This window comes from Tursiops truncatus, chromosome 1 (assembly GCF_011762595.2).
Source record: "Tursiops truncatus isolate mTurTru1 chromosome 1, mTurTru1.mat.Y, whole genome shotgun sequence".
NCBI classification, from domain to species: domain Eukaryota; kingdom Metazoa; phylum Chordata; class Mammalia; order Artiodactyla; family Delphinidae; genus Tursiops; species Tursiops truncatus.
The window spans coordinates 23,745,969-23,767,324 of record NC_047034.1 but is presented as its reverse complement, the minus strand read 5'-3'; the positions used below and the strand labels follow the sequence as shown (position 1 = coordinate 23,767,324).

At 34.5% G+C, this 21,356-nt stretch overlaps 1 protein-coding gene across 16 annotated transcripts in view; it reads left to right on the top strand.

The window, feature by feature from the left end:
- CDC42BPA (CDC42 binding protein kinase alpha) overlaps window positions 1-21,356 on the top strand; it is a 326,271-nt gene that overhangs the window by 294,322 nt on the left and 10,593 nt on the right. For 8 of the 16 annotated variants that reach the window (XM_073801177.1, XM_073801161.1, XM_073801158.1 and 5 more), the window contains 10 exons: window positions 624-763; window positions 2,021-2,102; window positions 4,261-4,477; window positions 5,423-5,485; window positions 6,394-6,987; window positions 8,684-8,781; window positions 11,231-11,315; window positions 13,205-13,328; window positions 14,010-14,127; window positions 18,952-19,137. In XM_073801177.1, the coding sequence (XP_073657278.1) occupies window positions 624-763; window positions 2,021-2,102; window positions 4,261-4,477; window positions 5,423-5,485; window positions 6,394-6,987; window positions 8,684-8,781; window positions 11,231-11,315; window positions 13,205-13,328; window positions 14,010-14,127; window positions 18,952-19,137 (1,707 nt within the window). The remainder of the gene's footprint in view (window positions 1-623; window positions 764-2,020; window positions 2,103-4,260; window positions 4,478-5,422; window positions 5,486-6,393; window positions 6,988-8,683; window positions 8,782-11,230; window positions 11,316-13,204; window positions 13,329-14,009; window positions 14,128-18,951; window positions 19,138-21,356) is intronic. The other 8 variants (XM_019920356.3, XM_019920359.3, XM_073801167.1 and 5 more) reach the window with 2 other exon arrangements.

Sequence of the window (21,356 nt, the reverse complement as noted above, 5' to 3'; positions counted from 1 at the left end):
ACACACACAGTCCTTGACAGAAAATTAGGTGAATAAAATTCATCTAACAGTTTTACTTCATTCAGAGTAATGGTCTGAAAACAAAAACCTAGCTCTTGCTCAGAATAAATTCCAAAATGTCTCAAAATTTTCTGTACTGTGTCTGTATTTTAATGAACAGATGTTGAAATCTCCATAAAGGAGTCTGGCTCTTCATCTTGCTGGATAGGTGGCATATGCTTATGAAGTATGAGATATTGTCAAGACATAATCTTACTTGTCATCTTGAATAATATTTAAAGTGTAAGCTGCTTTTCGTCCTACTACCAAATTTGGCTTTTATGCTACTTAGAAATCCATGAATGTTATTTTAATGAATCACTAGAGAAAATTAAAATGGTACCATTAAAGTTTTTTTCAGAATATAATGTCAATCAGTGTTTGAAGAATGTGTTGTCACACTTTCTCATGTTATTAATGATGTATGTGTACCATCTGCTACTTTACCAAACACAGTGGCGGACTTACAACACGTGCACACTGTCTTTAGGTTTTCATCATGCAGTTACGTATGTAATTAAAGGGGCTCTGACTGACATTTCAGTTTAGGTTGTTTTGTTTGTTTGTTTGTTTGCCTGTCTAAGATCCCTAAGCCAGCTGGAGTGAAGAAAGGATGGCAGAGAGCACTGGCTGTAGTTTGTGATTTCAAACTCTTTCTGTATGATATTGCTGAAGGAAAAGCTTCTCAGCCCAGTGTCGTAGTCAGTCAGGTGATTGACATGAGGTAAGTTTGTGAAGGTGAAAATATTTGTATCTTTGCAACATAGGAATGAAAAGTGTGTGATTTTTCTTCTAATTGCATTGCCATGTTTTTATTTAAATCTAATTTAGCGTTAATTTTCTCATTTACTAATATTGCAATCGTAACATAATTAAAAATATGAAATAAGGTGTAGTTATAGAACAGGTTGATGTGTGTTGGGTCAGGGAGAAGAAGCTAATGTTTGAAACCAAAAGACCAGTTTAAAGGTTGCTGGGGTACTGGAGTCTGATGTGTGTAATGTTCATATCATCACCTAAAGTAAAGGCTTAGGTATAATTCCAATGTGAGGAAAGGAAATAAAAATCTCAAAATCGTACAGGCTCTTGGAATATAAAGTGAATCAGTGAACATTTAAGTATACCTCTTGAATGTTTCTAGTTTCATTTTTGAGACTCTTCCCCTGCCCCTTGGGGTGCTCTGCTTACCCTCTTCTCGTGACTCCCTTAACGCTCTCCCTCAGTGATCTTATTGACTGCCATAGCTTCAGCCATCACCTCTGTGTTGACGACTCCCGGACATATGTCTCCAGTCCAGGTCTTTCTCCAGTGCTCAAAACCAGAATTTCTAGCTCTGGCTCACATTGGCATTTCATACCAGCATTTCAAACACATTATCTTCCCCACAAATATGGAATATATAGGAACAGATGCAAGAAATACTAGAATATCAGCAAGGAAAATTTGACAGAACCTCCTAAGGGAGAAGAATCAAAGATAAGACTAAGATGTCAAGTCTTCAAGACCAAGAGAATGATGGTACCAATAAGCAAATTAAGGAAGTCACAAGGAATAAATTGTTGTGGAGGAAATCTGTCTCAGGTGTTGAAGGAACAGTAAAATGTCAGATGAGCTGTGTTGAAGGCACTTGAGATGTATTATGAGAGGAAAGAGGGTGCAGTCTACTGGAGACCCTGGAGACCTACCAGGGTTCGACTCCATCTGTACTTACTGGCCTTTTGACTCCGAGTAATCCAGAAATGATTTCTAACTCTTGTATAATGTGGCACTGTTAAATTACACTTGATAAATTACTTCTGGCACTATCAATTTACAAAGGGAGAAAATTCAAAATTTTTAAAAATTTAATTTGGATGTTTTATGTAATTAAATTTTAAGGATTGCTTCATATGTGTTATTTGGATACATGCCTAAAACCACACACACATACCCACATACACTGACTTTTACTGTTTCCATTGACTTTTAACTTTTCCTTCAGGGACGAAGAATTTTCTGTGAGTTCAGTCTTGGCTTCTGATGTTATTCACGCAAGTCGAAAAGACATACCCTGTATATTTAGAGTAAGTATGTGTGCTGTAATTTGATCACTGAATTATTCGCTTTTTATGAGTATACATTTCGCCTTTCTATATAGATCACAAACTTATTTGGAATAGAACCAAATCTTATAGACAATTTGTGCTAAGTAAATATTTAATTAGTAAAAGACCAATAGAAAGCATGAATAGGGCTTTGCTCGTGGCGCAGCAGTTAAGAATCCTCCTGCCAATGCAGGGGACACGGGTTCGAGCCCTGGTCTGGGAAGATCCTACATGCCACGTAGCAGCAAAGCCTGTGCGCCACAACTACTGAGCCTGCGTTCTAGAGCCCATGAGCCACAACTGCTGAGCCCGCGTGCCACAACTACTGAAGTCCGTGCGCCTAGAGCCTGTGCTCCACAACAAGAGAAGCCACCGCAATGAGAAGCCCGCGCACTGCAATGAAGATTAACCCCAGCTCGCTGCAACTACAGAAAGCCTGCGCGCAGCAACAAAGACCCAACACAGCCAAAGATAAAATAAATTTTTAAAAACAGAAAGAAAGCATGAATATATGGCTTCTAAAATAGATTTCCTCTTGGATAATATTTTTGAGTCACAACTCAATTTTCAGATAAGCGCTACAACATGAAAAAATGAATAAGCGTGAGATTTCTCAATTTTTAAAAAAATAGAAGTTTCTTTAAGATCTCATTTAAAAAGTTAGTATGTTTCAGTTCTATTGCTTTGTAATAACCACTCCAAAACTTAGTGGCTTAAGCCAACAGTGGTTTATGTTTCACCATTCTGTGGGTCAGTCCTTCAGGTGTACAGTTCTGGTGTCAACTGGGGGCACTCATGTGACTGCATTCAGCTCATTTGGAGCAGGAATATCCAAAATGACCTTACTCTCACGTCTGGGGCCTTGGTGCCGGCTGTTCGCCTTGGTACTTGGCTGGTCACTGGGCCACCTCAGTTCTCTGTATGAACTCTCTCCAAGTGGTCTCTGATCATCCACTAGTCTGGCTGAGCTCTCCATGACCGACTTCCAAGAGAGCAGAGGAAGCTGCCAGGCCTTTCAAGGACTAGGCTCAAAACAGGCATAATAACCCTTCTCCATTCTGTTGGCCAAAGCAAGTCATGAGGTCAGCCCGGATTTAAGAGAAGGGGAAATAGACTGCATTTCTTGATAAGAAGAGTGGGATTCCATAGCAGAATTGTTGGTAGCCATCTTTGGAGGCTGTCTAATACAGGGCCATCTCGAATTGGTGAATTAAGGTAATAGAGGTTAATAAAAAGGGCTGTTGCCTTAATGGTATGCCTATATGCTTTGTATTTGTCTATGAATCTTGTATATGAGGAAGGTCAGACAAAGACCATACTTAGTCTTTCAGTTCCTAGACCAACAGCTGTTCTCTCACCAGTACCAAGGGATCCTACAGAGGCCCACTTATCTTAACTGATTCTAATTGTGGGATTTTATTGTCACTGCTGCTTAAATTACTTTTAATAAAGGATCCATATATACATAATTCAATTCTTTTCTGATTATAGTGTCATTGTATAATTATAAACCTTCATTTAAATACGAGCTCAAGTGATCTGGTCTTTCCCTGAGATGAGTTATTGTTATGAAGTAATAGAGAATCTTAAGTACTTCCGAGTATTTTTGACTTTTTTAAAACAAGTTGAAAATCAGTACAGTGTAGTGCTTACAAGCGTGGACATAGGATTCCAGTCTAGTTGTGTGTCCTTGGAGAAATTAATTTATCTGCATCACAGTTTTTTTCATATATAAAATCAGAATATAATAACAATACCTACCTTGTAAAGATGTTGATAGAGTTAAATGAGTTAATACTTACAAAGTGCTTTGATCAGTGCCCAGTAATCACTCAATAAATGTCAGTTGCTGTTGTTATATGACTGTGTGTAATGGATTTTTTAGTGGTAGTATTCTGGCACTTTGCAGCAAAGAAAATACAAATGACACTAACATTTAGAACGGTATCTACTACCTTTGTCATGAATTCTAATGCTAAAACTATTCTTCTGATTATGAATAGCTAAACTCTGTTAAAGGTATCACTTAATGAGTGCTCATTTTGTTGGCTAGTGCTAAGTGAACTAGCATCAGTATAAAACTGGCTTAAAAGGTATCTGTTTGCTGATGTCATGAATTTTGATTAAATTGTTCTAGGTCACAGCTTCCCAGCTCTCAGCGTCTAATAACAAATGTTCAATCCTGATGCTAGCAGATAGTGAGAATGAGAAGAGTAAATGGGTGGGAGTGCTGAGTGAATTGCACAAGATTTTGAAGAAAAACAAATTCAGAGACCGCTCAGTGTATGTTCCCAAAGAGGCTTATGACAGCACTCTTCCCCTCATTAAAACGACCCAGGCAGCTGCAATCATAGGTATGAATTCATAACATTTATCTTGTTATAATTGTTTACTAATATACCTTGTCAGCAGGGACTGGTTTTCATCTAGGAATCCCGGTGTCTAACATTGTGTGTGTTATATCACAGATGCTCAGTAAATGTTTATTGAATGCATGAGACCATATTAGAACTTTATTTTTCAGTAGACAAGAATAAATATACTTTTCAAATGTATTTTCTTCTGAAAAAGCAACAATGCTGAAGATTAACCTATTAACGAATCGATTTTCTGCTTGTGTGACTTAGAAAAAGTTGTTTAAAGCATAAGCCGTTTCATAAAGCATAAGTTTCCTATGTAAAATGTAGGTACTAATTACCTTGCAAAGGTTACTGTGAAGTTTAAATAAGATGGAATGTGTAACACAGAGTGTTCCATATATAATATGCCGTCAAAAATGGCAGCTTTTCTGTCTGGAGGGTTAAATTTTCGCTATATTCTTACGTACACTGCCCACTCTTTTGTTACTTTCTAGTAAATAATGAAAAGTTTGATGCGTAGGGTTCAAATGCCTTGCACAGTTTTTCCCTCCCCAAACAAGAAATGGAACTGGACACAGGGTGCTAACAAACTAGCGGTTTTTTTCTTTCACCTTTTATTGAATAAACATTTATATCTTTTTATAAGCATTGATATAAATTATTTTCTAATGATTGTTCTGTTAAAAAAAGATATATCTTTTTATAAGCATTGATATAAATTATTTTCTAATGATTGTTCTATTAAAAAAAGACACGAGATAATATTTACCAAAGTAATCTGAAAGGAAATTTAATAGTGCAAATTGTTATTGCTATTTTTTAATTGTTTATTTTATTTATTTGGTTTTTTGTACCAAATTTCTTTTGTTATCTGTTTTATTCTATGAATTTACATAGTTTCTACCTAATAAAAATACTTCATATTTATGTCTTATATAGATCATGAAAGAATAGCTTTGGGGAATGAAGAAGGGTTATTTGTTGTGCATGTCACCAAAGATGGTAAGAGAAAATTATTTTGGAGAAAATATTGTTGATAGAATATTCTAACCTACAGATTCTGAATTCTAAAAAGAGCAGGATTTGCTCTTATTTATTCTATAATTGAAATTTTCCAGGCCTAATTGGATACGTTTATAAGTCAAAAGATAATTTTTTAATTTTTATAATCCATCTGAGTTCTAAAACTTCCATGTGTATTGTCTTTCTTGTGTCATTTTATTTACAGTTCTGCTGTGTGAACTCAGATTGCATTTCTAAAGATGGTACATGAAAGAAAAATGCAACTTGATTTTTTTCATAGTTCTAACAGTACTAGGAGTGGTAACAGTCATTAAAATGTGTTTGTTGTTGGGGTCTTTTATCCCACAGTTTAACACAACAGATTTCTTTTTAGGGAGAAATTAAATACTGGATGAAATAAAAAGGAACCCATTTAACTTTAGCATTCTTGAATACAGTGTTCTAAGTTCTGTCTTTATATCAAGTTAGATCATGGGAAAACAATGCATTTAAACTTCATTAATTTGTTACCCAAAGAAATACCTTTAGTGAAACATGAGTTACTCAGTTTTTAAAAATAGTAACCCCATGGTAAACTTCCCTAGGATTTGGTGAGAATAAAGAGGTTTTTCTTAAAGATCTGGCATGCTTTATCACATAGGAACTCTTTGCCATGGCTGCCAGAAATCTCAGTGCTAAATTTAATACCTTACTATAGATAGGTTAAATTATCTTATAATGGGTGTAATTATCTTCATCTTTCTCCATATGATTTCTGATCTCTCATTTTTTCTGTGTGTATGTCTGTCTTTATTATAAGTTGACATATTCTTTTGAGTATAATTGGGGTATAATTAATAGGTAAACAAAATATTTTGCAGTTGATTTATTATTGTTTCTTTGCATAGAAATTATTAGAGTTGGTGACAATAAGAAGATTCATCAGATTGAACTCATTCCAAATGATCAGCTTGTCGCTGTGATCTCAGGACGAAATCGTCATGTACGACTTTTTCCTATGTCAGCTTTGGATGGGCGAGAGACTGATTTTTATAAATTGGCAGAAACTAAAGGGTGTCAAACCATAACTTCTGGAAAAGTACGTCATGGAGCTCTTACATGCCTGTGTGTGGCTATGAAAAGGCAGGTCCTCTGTTATGAACTATTTCAGAGCAAGACCCGTCACAGAAAATTTAAGGAAATTCAAGTCCCATATAATGTCCAGTGGATGGCAATCTTCAGTGAACAACTCTGTGTGGGATTCCAGTCTGGATTTCTAAGATACCCCCTGAATGGAGAAGGAAGTCCATACAGTATGCTCCATTCAAATGACCATACACTCTCATTTATTGCACATCAACCAATGGATGCCATCTGTGCAGTTGAAATCTCCAGTAAAGAATATCTGCTGTGTTTTAACAGCATTGGGATATATACTGACTGTCAGGGCCGAAGATCTAGACAACAGGAATTGATGTGGCCAGCAAATCCTTCCTCTTGTTGTAAGATTCTCTTACTTTTCGCTGTCTTATCTTGCTGTTTCTTTCTTTTTCCTTCTCCTTCATCTCCTTTATGTATTCATTGTTAATAACAGGTTGTTTTTTAAGTCATCTTTGAGGTTTTTCCTAAGCATCAAGTATGTTTTATGTAAAGTAACTAACCATATGTAGTTAAGACCTAGGCCAACAGGGTCAACGTTAACAGGAACATAATTAAAGCTAATCTTCCTATGCAATGTTTTACTTAGATAGATTTTTAACACATATTGTATTTTGAAATAACCCTAAGGAGTTATCTTCATGGTTCCCCCGAATATAGTGCTTGTGAGCACTAATACCTCATAGGACTTACTCTAGAGAAGTGGTTACCTAGTGAATTATTTAATCAGTTATGTGAAGGTATGATGTAGCATTTGAAAAGTTACTCACTTTTACATTTTTATCTAGGTAGGTAGATACGTTCAAGAAACATTAAGATATTAATAAATTATTGAATACTTATTATGTGTCATTTTACTGTAAGAGATATAACATTGAGCAAAATAGACAGTCTTACCCTCACAGAGCATGAATGCAGTCGAATGGATTCCTGACAAAACAAGTTGCAGTAGAATATAAGTGCTCTGATAGCAGAAGTACAGAGTTCCGTAGAGGCATGTAGGAGGAATATCTAATCCAACACATTTTGTTTTTAGTGGAAGATACTTTGAGCATGTTTAAATGCCGAAGGGAGATAGCCACTAGGGAGCCAGGGAAAGGTTGATGACTATATGGTAAATACAGGAAATAGAGTAAGATCCCCAAGAGGCCAAAAAGGATGGAAGTCAGAATATAGGGGAAAGGATTTGGAACAGGAGGAGTAAAACCTCTTCCACTGCAACAAGATAGGAGGAATGGTGGGTATGTGTATAGTCAAGTTTAAAAGTTCAATATAAGAAAGTTTAGGAGAGCCCTATATACTTATTACAGAAAAATTAGAAAATCTAGATCAAAAGAAAAATACATATACCTACCCAGACTTAACTATTCTTGATGTTTTGTTTCTTCTGAAATTTATACTCTTATCTATGGCATCATATTTAGAATGAATCCTAGTCAGAAAATAATTCAAAGTATTATGTGAATTGTACAGTGTTAATTGGAATTAGAATAAGTATTAGAATATCTGGCTTTTATGAATAGCTCTGCCAAAAATTTAATTCATGACTTTAGCTTGGGTAAATCATTTAATCTTTCTTTGCTTGTGTCACCATTTATTGATGTTCATTCTTTCAGTAAATATATATTGAGCATCTCCTGTGCCAGATGCTTTATCATACTTTGATAAATGTGACCATAACTCTTACCTGGAGATTTCTCTACTTCGTAAGTTGTTTCACTGTCAAGAGCTTAACTACTTTAGGAATCGGTTATTTAAAATGTAATGAAATTCCTTTATAGAACTAGTATGGGGCAAGGGAATAATATACTCTTGGTGTTAACAGACTCCTTCTGTATTATAATGGCCTTAAAACCTCTTCATTTATGATTTACGGGGTTTTTTTTAACTTCAAAAATGTATTGATGTGGCTACTGTATGTTAACAACAGGATTTTGGTGGGATTCCACTCTACACTTCTTTAGCATAGATCTTTCAAAATGTTTTGGGTTTAGCAGTTAAAAGTAACCAGCCAGCTGTTCTCTCCTTCCCATCTCCCAGGTTACAATGCACCGTATCTCTCAGTGTATAGTGAAAATGCAGTTGATATCTTTGATGTGAACTCCATGGAATGGATTCAGACTCTCCCACTCAAAAAGGTAATTTAACATTAAAAAATGGGCTAAGTGAACAAATGATTATAAGTGAAACACTAATATGACTATTTAGCTAGTTTTCACTAGTTTAGCATTTTCTGTCACATGTAATAACATAATTGGTAATCTGGGACTTAGCTAAGAGTAGGAAAAAAAAGAAAAATCAAGCTGGTTAATTTTACAGGTAGCTCAGCACTGTATTATTTTTATTACATTTTGTTTCACTGTATAACGTATGATTATTATAATAATGAACAACTAGAATATATTCTACAACTTAATATGTCAGTGTTATCTTCCACTTTAGTTTAAGGAGCTCTGAAGGAGTATATTATTTGTAATTTTACTGTTTTTCACATAATGGTATGCAATTTTAATCCTTGAGGGCATATTTCATGGGCTAGAAAAGTGATTAAAATTAGAACCAATGCTCTGTATAAGCATCTCATGATTAAAAAATAAGGGTTTCGCACATTCCTAATAAAATATAATATTTTCCTTTAACATTTCCCTGTGGTAACATAAAGAGAATTTTTACGAGTATAGAATGGCTGTTTTGCAACAATGAAGAATAATAGTTTCATGTAAGTATATGCAGCGTGTGTCATTAGTTGCAGGGCAGGGTTTAGAGGAATGGGTAAAAGAAAGTAACCAAGATCTTATTTCAAAATCTGCCCCAATTTTAAACCATAACAGCAGTGGGAAAAGCTCTTGTAAATGCTGCCACATTTTATAAAACAACTAAATACGGTCCTCGCGTTTATAACTTCGGGCTGGTTACAGTTAGTTTTCCCTTTTATGTTTATCATGTGAATTTTGACGTATATATAAAAGAATATATGATCTTTATGAAGCATAATAATAAACTGATCACTTATGAACTCACCTGCTAACTTAAGAGCCAGAACATTACCAATTTCACTGAATCTGCTTGTGTATTTTTCCCTTACCCTGATTATTGTGTTTATGATTCCCTTGCTTTTCTTAAAATACAGAATTTTTTGTATATTTAAATATTTCTAAATAATATATTGTTCAGTTTTGCTTATGTTTGAGATAATAAAATGTTATGTTGTATATCATCTTCTGCCTTGCTATCTTAATGTATTTACTGTTTCTAAGATTCATCCATGTTACATGTACTATTATATATATGTGTACACACACACATATATATATATTTCATTGCTTTTCACTACTGTAAAATATTCTGTTGGGTGAATAGATCACAATTTATTTGTCTGATTAGCAGACATGTGAATTATTTCCCAGCTTTCTGCTATTATGAACGTTGCTGTAGAAGTCATGTATGTCTTCAGGTGCGTATGTGCAGGAGTTTCTTTTACGTCATATGCCTAGGAACGAAACTGATGGGACGTGGAGAATGCACGTGTTCAACTTTACAAGATAGTGTCAAAGTATTTTCCAAAGTAATTGTACCAGTTGACACTCCCATCATCAGTATATAAGAGTTCTTTATGACCCATACCGTTGTCAGAATTCATAGTTTTATAACCATTTATTTATGGTGATAAAGTGATATCTCATTGACGTGTTCATTTGCATGTCCCCAATTAACAATGTTGCTGATAATCTTTTGTATGTTTATTCATCGTTCATATTTCCTCTTCTGTGAAATACCTGGTCATGTTTTTTGCTCATTTTCCTGTTTGGTCATCTTTTGATTTTTTGAAATTATTCATATATGGTAGATACTGGTTTAGTGATGGGTGTGGTGAATCTTTTCCCTGTTTGTGACCTGTTAATTTTTATAGTGTATTTTGTGAACATTTGTTGTTATTGCTTGAAAATTCATTGTTATAAATTTTAATGTAATATCATTCTTATCCTTTTTACATTTCTCTTTTTTTTCTTAAGAAGCTCTTTCCTACCTCAAGGTCATAAAGATAGGATCTTTATTTTCTTTCAAAAGTTTGAAAGTTTTGCCTACTGTGTTTATGTCTCCGTTCCATTTAGAATTGACTTTTTGTGTATGGTGTGAAGTAGGAATTCAGTTTCATTTGTTCCATATAGATACCCAGTTGCTCCATCACCATTTACTGACAGTCCCTCCTTTCCCCAGTGATGTACAATTTCATCTCTGTCATGTGTGTACATTTAGTTCAAATAAGATTCATAAAGTAGCTGTATGAATATTTTAGTATCATCGTCTGGTACTAATGGCTTTAAAAAGTCAAATTTAAGGTTTAAATGTATTTCTGCTTTTCTTTTTTTGCCCAGAATATTCTTCCTTTAAAACGTTATCATTATAACTGTGTTAATTCAAGTTAGATAATTTTATACCTTTCTAGTCAGAATTGTTGATTTCCTTCCTAAAGAGGAAGGATAAATTAAAGGTCTTAATAGTGTGTGCCTTATAAATATCTCAAAAGTTTTATGATTTAATTTTTGAATTTTGTTGAAATACTAATTTTATTTTTTATTATTTTAGGTTCGACCCTTAAACAGTGAAGGATCATTAAATCTTTTAGGGTTGGAGACGATTAGATTAATATATTTCAAAAATAAGATGGCAGGTAAGAAAATACACATTAGTAGGAGAGCTTCATAGAAGTATTCAGGTGTATCTTACCCCAAAGTCTGTATAGGGGTATTCATAAATTTATGATCTTTTCTGGTGGATCTAGTTGATGAAGATGTAATTATGGTACATTATGTATTTAGAATAATATTTTGACTTAAATGTAAGTAAAAGCATTGGCATTAAGAAAACACATTAAAATGTTTACATCAGTTATCTCTGGGTAGTGGGATTATTATATTCCTTATGCTTTTCTTTTTTCCCCCATATTCTTCCAATAAATTTGTATAGTCTATCAAAAAAAATTCCATCAAAGGTTTGTCATTTTTGTTTTGTTTGTTTTTAAGTACTAAGATACATACAAATTGCTTGGCTTCAGATTTGATGCTCTGGTATATCCTCTTGGCACTGGAGGCTTCTTGGTGTACAGACTGGTGACTGTAGGAGAAGTCCTATGCTAAGAGGATATTGCAGTATGACTTGAGAAAGGATATTCAGGTATTAGACAAGATTAGATCCACCCTCTTCTCACTGTATGTAATGATTGTAGAATGTATCCGTAACCCAATTTGTCTCTATAGGATAAAACCTATTCCAACTCTCTTTTTTTATGCTCTCATCTTTCTACTCTAGGCTAGGAGTAAAGGTGGAGCTAGGAGAAGGAATACCTGACAAAATTTCAACATAGTTGTCTTATCTTTTGAAAAGGAAAGGAAATCCTATTTCCTGGAGATTCTATTTCTCTGTCTTGTCTGTTTCTCTTTCATCTCTCAGGAGCCCAAAGTGCTCTTGCAGTCCTCTGGCTGTCCACAATCTCCCGTTGCCACTGCAACTCACCAAGATCTGCTTCACCCTCATAATTCTCAAATTCCAACTCTCAAATTCTCATCTACTTTTAAAATTTTATCCTTTTAACATTTGCTGTTAGGAAAGCAATCTGATAAAGCTATTATTATGATACAAGGAGAATGTTGCTTTTTTTTTTACTAATCAGCTTTGGCTGGCCTTACAGGCTCCTTTGGCTTCTTCCTACTACATTTTTCTCATTTTAGCTTTTTGGGTGTTATAAACTTCTAAAGATTGGCTTTTCTCTTTTTCCTTACCTTATTTAGAGAATGGAGTTCATCATGTTGTATGGATACAATTTTCTGTTTTAGAGGATGTTCACCATATCCCAGCATGTTTTGGGAGCCCATGGCTAAGAGTTTTGTTTACTTCTAGGTATTAAAATTGAGATAGATGGGCATTAGGTGACTAGATGTACATAAGTAAGTATCCCCTGAAGATCAGGAGAGTAGAAACGATAATAAGATTCTTACTTTTAGTAAAGGAAGCTGGAAGAAACACAATTCCTTTCCTTTACTCCACATCTTGCAAATTGGATCTGCAAAGGACATGTTTTAATATATTAAAAACATCTTAACTGTTATCATTTTCATGGATAATTTACCATTTATGCCTGATTACTGTGCAGGTCAACAATAAGAGCTTTTTAACACCCTAAGCCACTGAAACCAATACTGGGAAGGTGGGAGAAGATGGTGTAGAGATATTGGGGGTGGGGTGGCCAAAGTGATAGGACACCAAGGCAACTACGTTTTCCTTTTTTTCTTCTAGTAAAATTGTAGCATTTTATGTTTATAATCAAATAAAGGTGAAAATATACTCTGTAAGCTATATTTAATTTCAGCATATATTTGTTTACATATATTTCATTGAAAATTATTATTTACTATGATTTATCAGCACAACTTAAAAAAATCAGAATTGCATACACTTGTATAATTGATTGATGTTTGTACCGTCTGGGAGATTAATGGGTGAAAAGCATTTTTGCACTTTAAAGAACATCATTGTTCTTTGTATTTTTTTTTTTTTTAACAGAAGGGGATGAACTGGTAGTTCCTGAAACATCAGATAATAGTCGGAAACAAATGGTTAGAAATATTAACAATAAGAGGCGTTATTCCTTCAGAGTTCCAGAAGAGGAAAGGATGCAACAAAGGAGGTAGATATTTAATTCATACTCATCTAAAGATGCTTATAGCATCGGAAGGACTATCTGGTAATAATACTTTATTTGATTTGGAAGGAAAATTTGATCTCTGAAAGTCTGTCATCATCATCTATGGTGTTAAAAACTGCAATAATGAATGTATTTCTCAGTGTAATTTTAATTAATACTTCCCAAGTTGTGAGTATGTACTAGATTAAAGTACCATATTTTGATTCATTTCTCTTTGTATATGGAACAGTTACAATTTTTAGAATGTGGGCTTTTATAAACATAGAACATACCTGTGCAGATTAACTATTCTCATGACCAAACAGAAATAGGCTTGTAGTGTTTCCAGTTACATATAAAAACATTTCTAATATATTAGCAATTATTTTAAAAGATGTACATAAAATGTTCAGAATTATCTGTAAAATAGAGCTTCTTTGATATTTAAACACTAAAATAACCCTCTCTGTTTTCCCACCAAAAACCATAAGATCTTTTTTAAAATTTAAAACAAAATCTAAGTAAATGTTTAACTTAGTATATTCTATTATTTTAATTCTATCCTTATTAACATGATTTCACAGTTTATTTTTATGAAAAAATTTAAGTATACTTAATTTTTCTCTGAAATTGTCTAGATTGGTCATGGAATAAAAGTGTTTAAACAGGTGTTTTCTCTTACAGGGAGATGCTGCGAGATCCAGAAATGAGAAATAAATTAATTTCCAACCCAACTAATTTTAACCACATAGCACACATGGGTCCAGGAGATGGAATACAGATTCTAAAAGACCTGCCCATGGTAAGAGAAATGAAGAGTGAATGTGAATATAAATGGGGTTAATACTAAGTTGGAGGGGGGAGGGGGTGGATACATATGAGTGTGTGTGTGTGTGTGTGTGTGTGCACTTAAATACATATAAGCCTTAAAAAGACATATTAGTATAATGAGGAAATGTTTATCTCAATATATCACAATATATGTAAGATGCATAATGACATAGCTGATGAGAAAAACATAAAATACAGATGTGTATCAAAAACCAAACATATCGAGTTTTTATTTAGTTGAATACCCTATATACTTCTCCCATACCTAGATTTACTATTCTTGGAGAAATAAACCACCAGATTTGGAGACATTCTATACCAAGATTCAGAGCTTTGTTACCAAATTACTAAAATTTCACTAAGTTTTAGCAATTCAACACAGATATTTGTCCCCCAAAGAACCACATTAGCTTGATCATTAATGGTCACACCTCTCATCTGATTATGAAATTAAATCTTTTTCCTCTGCCCATTACAGACGTGTTGCCTAGTCAGTCTTATATTTTAAAAAAAGTACAACATAGGAAAACTGTTGTGTTTTGTTTTTTTTTTTTTAACAACATGAAGATTGGATTCTTGGACCTGATATACTGACATTAAGAACATTAGTGGAATTAGCTAATTATCCAAGCTCTGTAACATTTCAGTATCATGGTACTCTCAACAAACTATTGAAACTTAAACATGACTCTTGATAGGTGGTGATAGCATCTAGATTTTGCTCAGAATTTTAGGCATAATTTAAATGCTATGATAGCTTGGGAGGTGATATGTAAATCTCAACCCAAAGCTCTTTCTAAGGAAGTCTGTGTTAATTACCCACATTACTTAACCCTACTGTGATAGAAGATATAGACATGTATCACTGACAGAAAAAATAATAGGTAATACAGTTTGTACAGTCAAGTTTTTTTAATAAAAAAGTTCAGCTCTTAAAGGTAGTTTCTGCATTTCTTTCATAGGAGAAACCAAAAAAATCTGCACTAATTTGAGCCTGAGTTCCACATTATAAATATCTCAATTAACCAGTTGCCCTGTTTATGAATGGATGTGATGTTCTTACTGTCATTGTTTTTTCATCATCATCAAGACATTATTATATGATTATAGTACCATTACTTCCTTTCAAATCATTCACAATAGTCAGATGGGGATTTTTATTAGCCGTGCTAGGTAGATATAAATAAAGTATGCAGAAAGATTACAGCCAATCTTGATATAGTAATTAAAATGAAGTAAGAAATTTAAGGCTGAGCATAAATAGTAAGCTGAAAATATTGAGAATAAATAGAGGCTGAGTTGACATGGTTAACTGATATCTATCATATCTAAAAGCTATACTACTTCTACAGCTTTTGCCTGGGAATGAGAGTTCAGATTTTTCTCCATTCTTTTCCCGTTCTGAACGTTTACTTAAGTCCTCAGACTGGTTTTCCTTTATTCTCAGAAGTAAACAGAGCAGAACCACGCGGTCCAAAAGCTTCTGTCATTTTTCCTTACAGAAGCTACAAGGTCAGGGCAGGTACAAAGTACCTTAGGAGAGAGAATTTTTTAATTGTGATAAACAGTTGAAATGTGAATATATGTATAGCTTATATTTGATAGATCAATGTGAAATTTTTTGAAATTTAGTTAGTAAATAGTTTTTCAACATCTGCTATGTAGGTAGCATTATGGAGGGATAGAGGCATACAAATTTCAAACACATCCATATGTTGCAAAGCAACATATCAGCAAATACAAAATTATTTCAGTAGTGAACAAGGTTTTAATGTGTATTATCCTTTTAAAATTAAACTTTCTTTCACACTTGCTTCATTCTGGTATACAAAAAAAGAATAGTACGGTTTTCCTCTCATATATTCCAATAACATAGCAAGAAGAATTATGGAAAATTGTTCTATAAATTATGTTATATCCCACAGTTTGTTCCTTAAGGAGAAATAGTTTCAGGATTTAATACAATGTTCCTCTGCTTGACCAGGTGAAAAATCAGTTTGCTAATGTTCCAGAATTTTTTTCAGACCTTCATTCACAGTAAGACTTGGTCTTTCTACACCCTGAATAAGCACACTGAAGCAAAATGTGAAATTTCAAGCATTGTAAGAACTTTCATATCCCAGCATCCCTCCTTTTTCTCCCTTCACCATCCCACCACTTAAACGAAATCTCTGTTTTGTCATTGTTGTTGTTCAGAATAAGGTCCATTCTTAATTACTGGGCAAAACAAGTTCAGATAGCATTTCCCAAAGATTCAACATCAATCTGACCCCATGACACAGGGCCTCCTGTGCTGGCTACTTATTCCCATTAGACCTCTTGATTTTTAGTATTAGTGTCACTGATTTTGTTAACCCATGACTGCCTTGCTGGTTCTTTTTGTAATTAACACAAGTGACTCTTTACCCTAGAGGTGCAATCCAGTTTTTAATGTTCCTTTCATTCCTTTCATGTTTTCTTATCACATAAGCACTTTTGAATGTCCAGGACAAGAAGTTGGTGTAAATTTTTGAAACCTGTTCACCTGTACGTGTAATATTGTAGCAAAGATGTTATGTGTCTGAACTCCTGTTCTTTATTTTCACCTGACTTTCTTCCTTTCACTAGCAAAGAACATAAAAGCTGGGGGTTTTCATAGGCATCCATTTAATCACTTAACAAATATTTTTTGATATATTGTCATGCCAGAACTGTACCTACCTTGGAGTAGACACTGGTAAATGACACAATAATATGCATGTCTGAAAAGCAAATAATATACATGTCTGTACCTGTGTGTGTGTATGTATATGTGTGTGTATACATGTATTAAAAAGCTTGTGATATTTTAATATAGTCTCAGATTTTAGTATGTTCTTTCCACTGTAATTTTCTGTATTTAATGAACTATTTTCAAAAATGAAGATGGATTTAATTCATCTAACATTAACATTTATAAGAAGCACTTTCAAATACCAAAGTTATGATGTTGTCATTCGTGCAAAGAGCATGTGCCCCAGAAATTTTTATGTTTAACTTATTCAAATCAGTATTGCCTTTCTCTGAAATACTTAAAAGCTTAGAGAGTTTATTGAATGTCTTTGGAAGCTTATTCTGTTTCCTTTGTACCAAAATGATGCTGAAAAGGGTTGTTTGCCTCATGAATGTGGAAAAGATAGTGAGGATAAGGAGTCATTTTTTTCTTTTATCTCCTATATCAGATGTGTCTTAGTGAGCCAAGAGAATATAGGCAGTTAATATAAAACAGCATATATGTCTTACAAGTACATACTGTAGTAGTTTCCTTGAATCCTTTTTGTCATTTACCTTTTTTCGTAAGTGGGTACTTATAATAAAGAATAGATTTGTCTCTAGTTGAATGCAAGAGTAATATTTTATCTCTAAAAGATTTATTTTTTTTAGCACGTAAAATTTCTCCTAGCCTTTTACCCATTCCTAAAATTGTTAACAAATAAAATTTCAAGCTCGGTGACCTTTTAGACCTTTATGAAGTAATTTTACTTCTTAAAGTTACATTTATATCAATAGTTTTATCTTTTTGAAAAAAACCTTAGAAAGTACTGGTTTCACTCACATCTCTAAATTTAAAGCACCTTATATAGAAGCCTTTCTTTTAAGCTTCCCTAATTTACCAGATTTTTTTTTTTTTTTTTTGCGGTACGCGGGCCTCTCACTGTTGTGGCCTCTCCCGTTGCGGAGCACAGGCTCCGGATGTGCAGGCTCAGCGGCCATGGCTCACGGGACTAGCTGCTCCGTGGCATGTGGGATCTTCCCAGACCGGGGCACGAACCCGTGTCCCCTGCATCGGCAGGCGGACTCTCAACCACTGCGCCACCAGGGAAGCCCAAGATTTTTTTTTTTTAAACAAAGAAAGCTCATCTCAGCTCATGAGAATATCAGTCAGCGTGTCTCCGGGAAGTCATTCAGCCTGTCTCTAATGAAGAGATGGTAGGATGTTTTCCTGAAACACAGTTGTTCTCAGAAACTGAACTTTGAAAGTTCCCATTAGAGAAGGTGACTGGGTGCTGAACTACAGTTCCCAAATGTTCCCAAGTTATTTTAACATGAAAAACTAGAGCCCTTGTTTTCAAAAACTTTCTTCTATGTCTTTAGTGTTACATTATTTCATTTTTTAAAAATACACCTGAACATTGAAGAGAAGGTTGTTCTCTTGTTAAAAACAAACATGTTCTTTGGGTGTCTAAGTGGAGATAAGCTTGGGCTACTTAAAGGTAAACCAATAATTGGTATTTTCCACAGTTACTATTTCTGTTACGGGAAGATAAGATCAGTAAAAGCAAACACATGTCAAGTCTATAAATACCAGGAAATGGCTTTAGTTTCTAAAGGAACAGTTTCATAACGCTTTTGGTGAGAGGCTGGTTGTAGGTTCACTTGTTCTTTTCTTTAATTATTTCTCGCTTTTTCTATCCCTAATGTTTTTGGTAGATTTTTGCCAAGTTTTGATTCTATCCTATAGGAAAATACTGAACTAAATTTTGAAAATCTACTTGTATCTCTGAAAGTCCAGTTTCTACCCAGCTTGATAGTAATAAGAGAGAATACGTTTATGAGGCAAATGATTTTTTGCAAATCAGCTCTTTAGGTAACTGGCAAGAGGATTACAAAATTTAACTTTCTAAGGCCTAAAAGTATTTCATTATGGATTCAATTCTTGATGTGAGATACTTACTTCATTTTTTCTACATGCATGTTGTCTGAAATGTCACATATATCCAGTGAATCCATTTTCATTACCTCATTACCTTTTTCTTCTTTCTGTTGTTTTTGATAGCCGGGTTTCCCTTATCCATCCCCTCATCATCACTCCGGTCTGATCTCCTCTCCGATCAACTTTGAGCACATCTATCACATGACTGTTAATTCTGCTGAAAAATTTCTCTCTCCTGATTCCATAAACCCTGAATATTCCCCGTCTCTACGCTCTGTCCCCGGTACACCAACCTTTATGACTCTGAGGGTATGAACAGCTGAGTTAGGTGTTAACTTGTACTAACCATGTGTGGATCTCTGCCTGGCTTCATAAGTAACACTGCCAAGGGGGTACATTCTGTGAACGTTTCCCTTTGGCCTGTTTCTCTGTTGCCAAACTTCTATTCTTCCTCTTCCTCCTCTTCTGTCTTGGAGTTCTACTTTTTTCTTCTTTTGAGGAAAAAGATGAGGATTTGGGAAGATTTCAGTTTTATTTCTAAAACAGTATTGGAGGTTTTTCTATTTTTTAATAAAACATCATCCCATCATGATATTTTTCATTACGGATACCATAAGAAATAGCCCCTGAATAAGTAAATCTTTATTCTATTAAAAACAAACAAAAAAGGGATGTAGAATTTCTGAATTCTGGATTGCTCGTTACCCTAAAACCAGTTCAGTTCAGAGAAATTTTTTATATTTAGTGAAGTTAAAGTCTATAGAAGGGCCTGTCCAAAGGCCTTTTATCTACAATAAACCCCTTCTTGAAAAGCTCACAATTCTCAAAATTATAAAGTATAATAGTACCAGTGAATAACAGGAAAAATTAGCAAAAGAAGGTAGTCTTACTAATCTTTGAGTTGCTGATGCGCCTTTAATTCCAGCCAGGATCCAAGATAAGAGAAGTAAATCAACAAGAGAAAAAAAACACAGTGTGCTGCATTCTGAAGGACTGTGGTACCTGCCTCTGGGTCCTTCCATGCCGCCTTGCATCTTTGTAACTAGTGTCTCTGCAGTGGGCTGGAGAGCAAGTGGGCCATTCAAGCTGAATTATCCACACATCTGTCAAGAAATATGTACTGACTTCAAGGGAGCATTTTCTCAAGTTTGTTTTGCAGATCATAAAATATTTAGATTGTATCATGCAAACACATTTCCTCTGGCTTAGAAAAAATTAGCATCCATTTTTTATTTGTGTATTTAGTAAAGTAATTTTCCAATAAGAAAGCTACCTGTAGGGTGAGAAGTTTATTTTTGTTTGCATTCTAAATTGTGATGATTTTAAATGTCATTGTTATTGACATTAAACTATAATGTCATTTAAGTGTCTTAGTTCACAAGATAAGATCACTTATGATAAACTAAGCTTCAATGTGCTTGGTAACAGATTTCAGGGAGTGGATTCTAGGGGAAGTTGTATAAACTAATCAGTCAAGAATTTTTGATATAGAAGATGGTGGAAATGTTGCTTAAGTTAGTCTTCTATAAATAGAAACACTACGATTGGTGGAAGTTTTACCCTAATCTTAAGCATATTTGTGCAGGAAAAGGACCATCAGCTTAGGTTTCACATTACTTCATAATGAAGTTGAACTTCAGCTGAATGAATGATAAACTGTTGGGTTTGGGTTTTGTGTGGGTTTTTTTTTCCCCCAGAACATATCTTCTGTGTATCATTCTTTTATTACCTCAACATTCAGTGTTACTAAACCACTGGTATTTTTTACAGGCTTAATTTTTGCCATTTTTTTCTAGGGTAGGTTTGTTTTATAGAAAAGGACGACACAAAGGTACCTTAAGGTTAATAGCAAAAACAATAAAAATTTAAAGGTTTAAACTGATATCCCCATCTCTCTTGAACTTGACTCTGCTGCATTGTATGCATGTCATCGGCATCTCTCAGGGTTGCTCCTATGAGTGGCTGTTGAAATGCTAGCACTGTTTTCTGTTTTAAATTTTTTTATTTTCTTAGAGAAAAAAAGGTAAAATGTTTGCTTTGAACGAATAACACAGTAAGAATTACATGGACTTCGCAAATTTGATATATGAACCAAAATGGCAATAGTTGAATGTAGAGCCACCCAGCCAGCCAAATCTCAGTATGTGTGATTCTTTAAAATGTATGATTTGGAGTTTTTCAAGATATATTAGTGCATGTTTTCCAGGAGATGTTCGTGGATGTTTGCTAGCTTTGGCCCTGCATTAGTTGTGTTGCCATAACCTTCTCTCAGGTACCAGCCCTGACACCCCTTCCGGTCTGAAAAGGTTAGGGCCATCGAGGAGACCGTGTTCAGGCAGCTGGTCCGACGCACCACCTCTCTAGGTGTGTGTTACTTTCAAAGCACTCTGTGGCTCATTTTCCTCCCTTGGACACCAAAATTATTCAATATTAGATGGGAAACTTCTCACACCAACATTCCCAAGTTAAAGGACTTCACCCAGGCTGTGATTGTCAGCAAGCGTCATAGTTATGACCCGTGGTGCTGC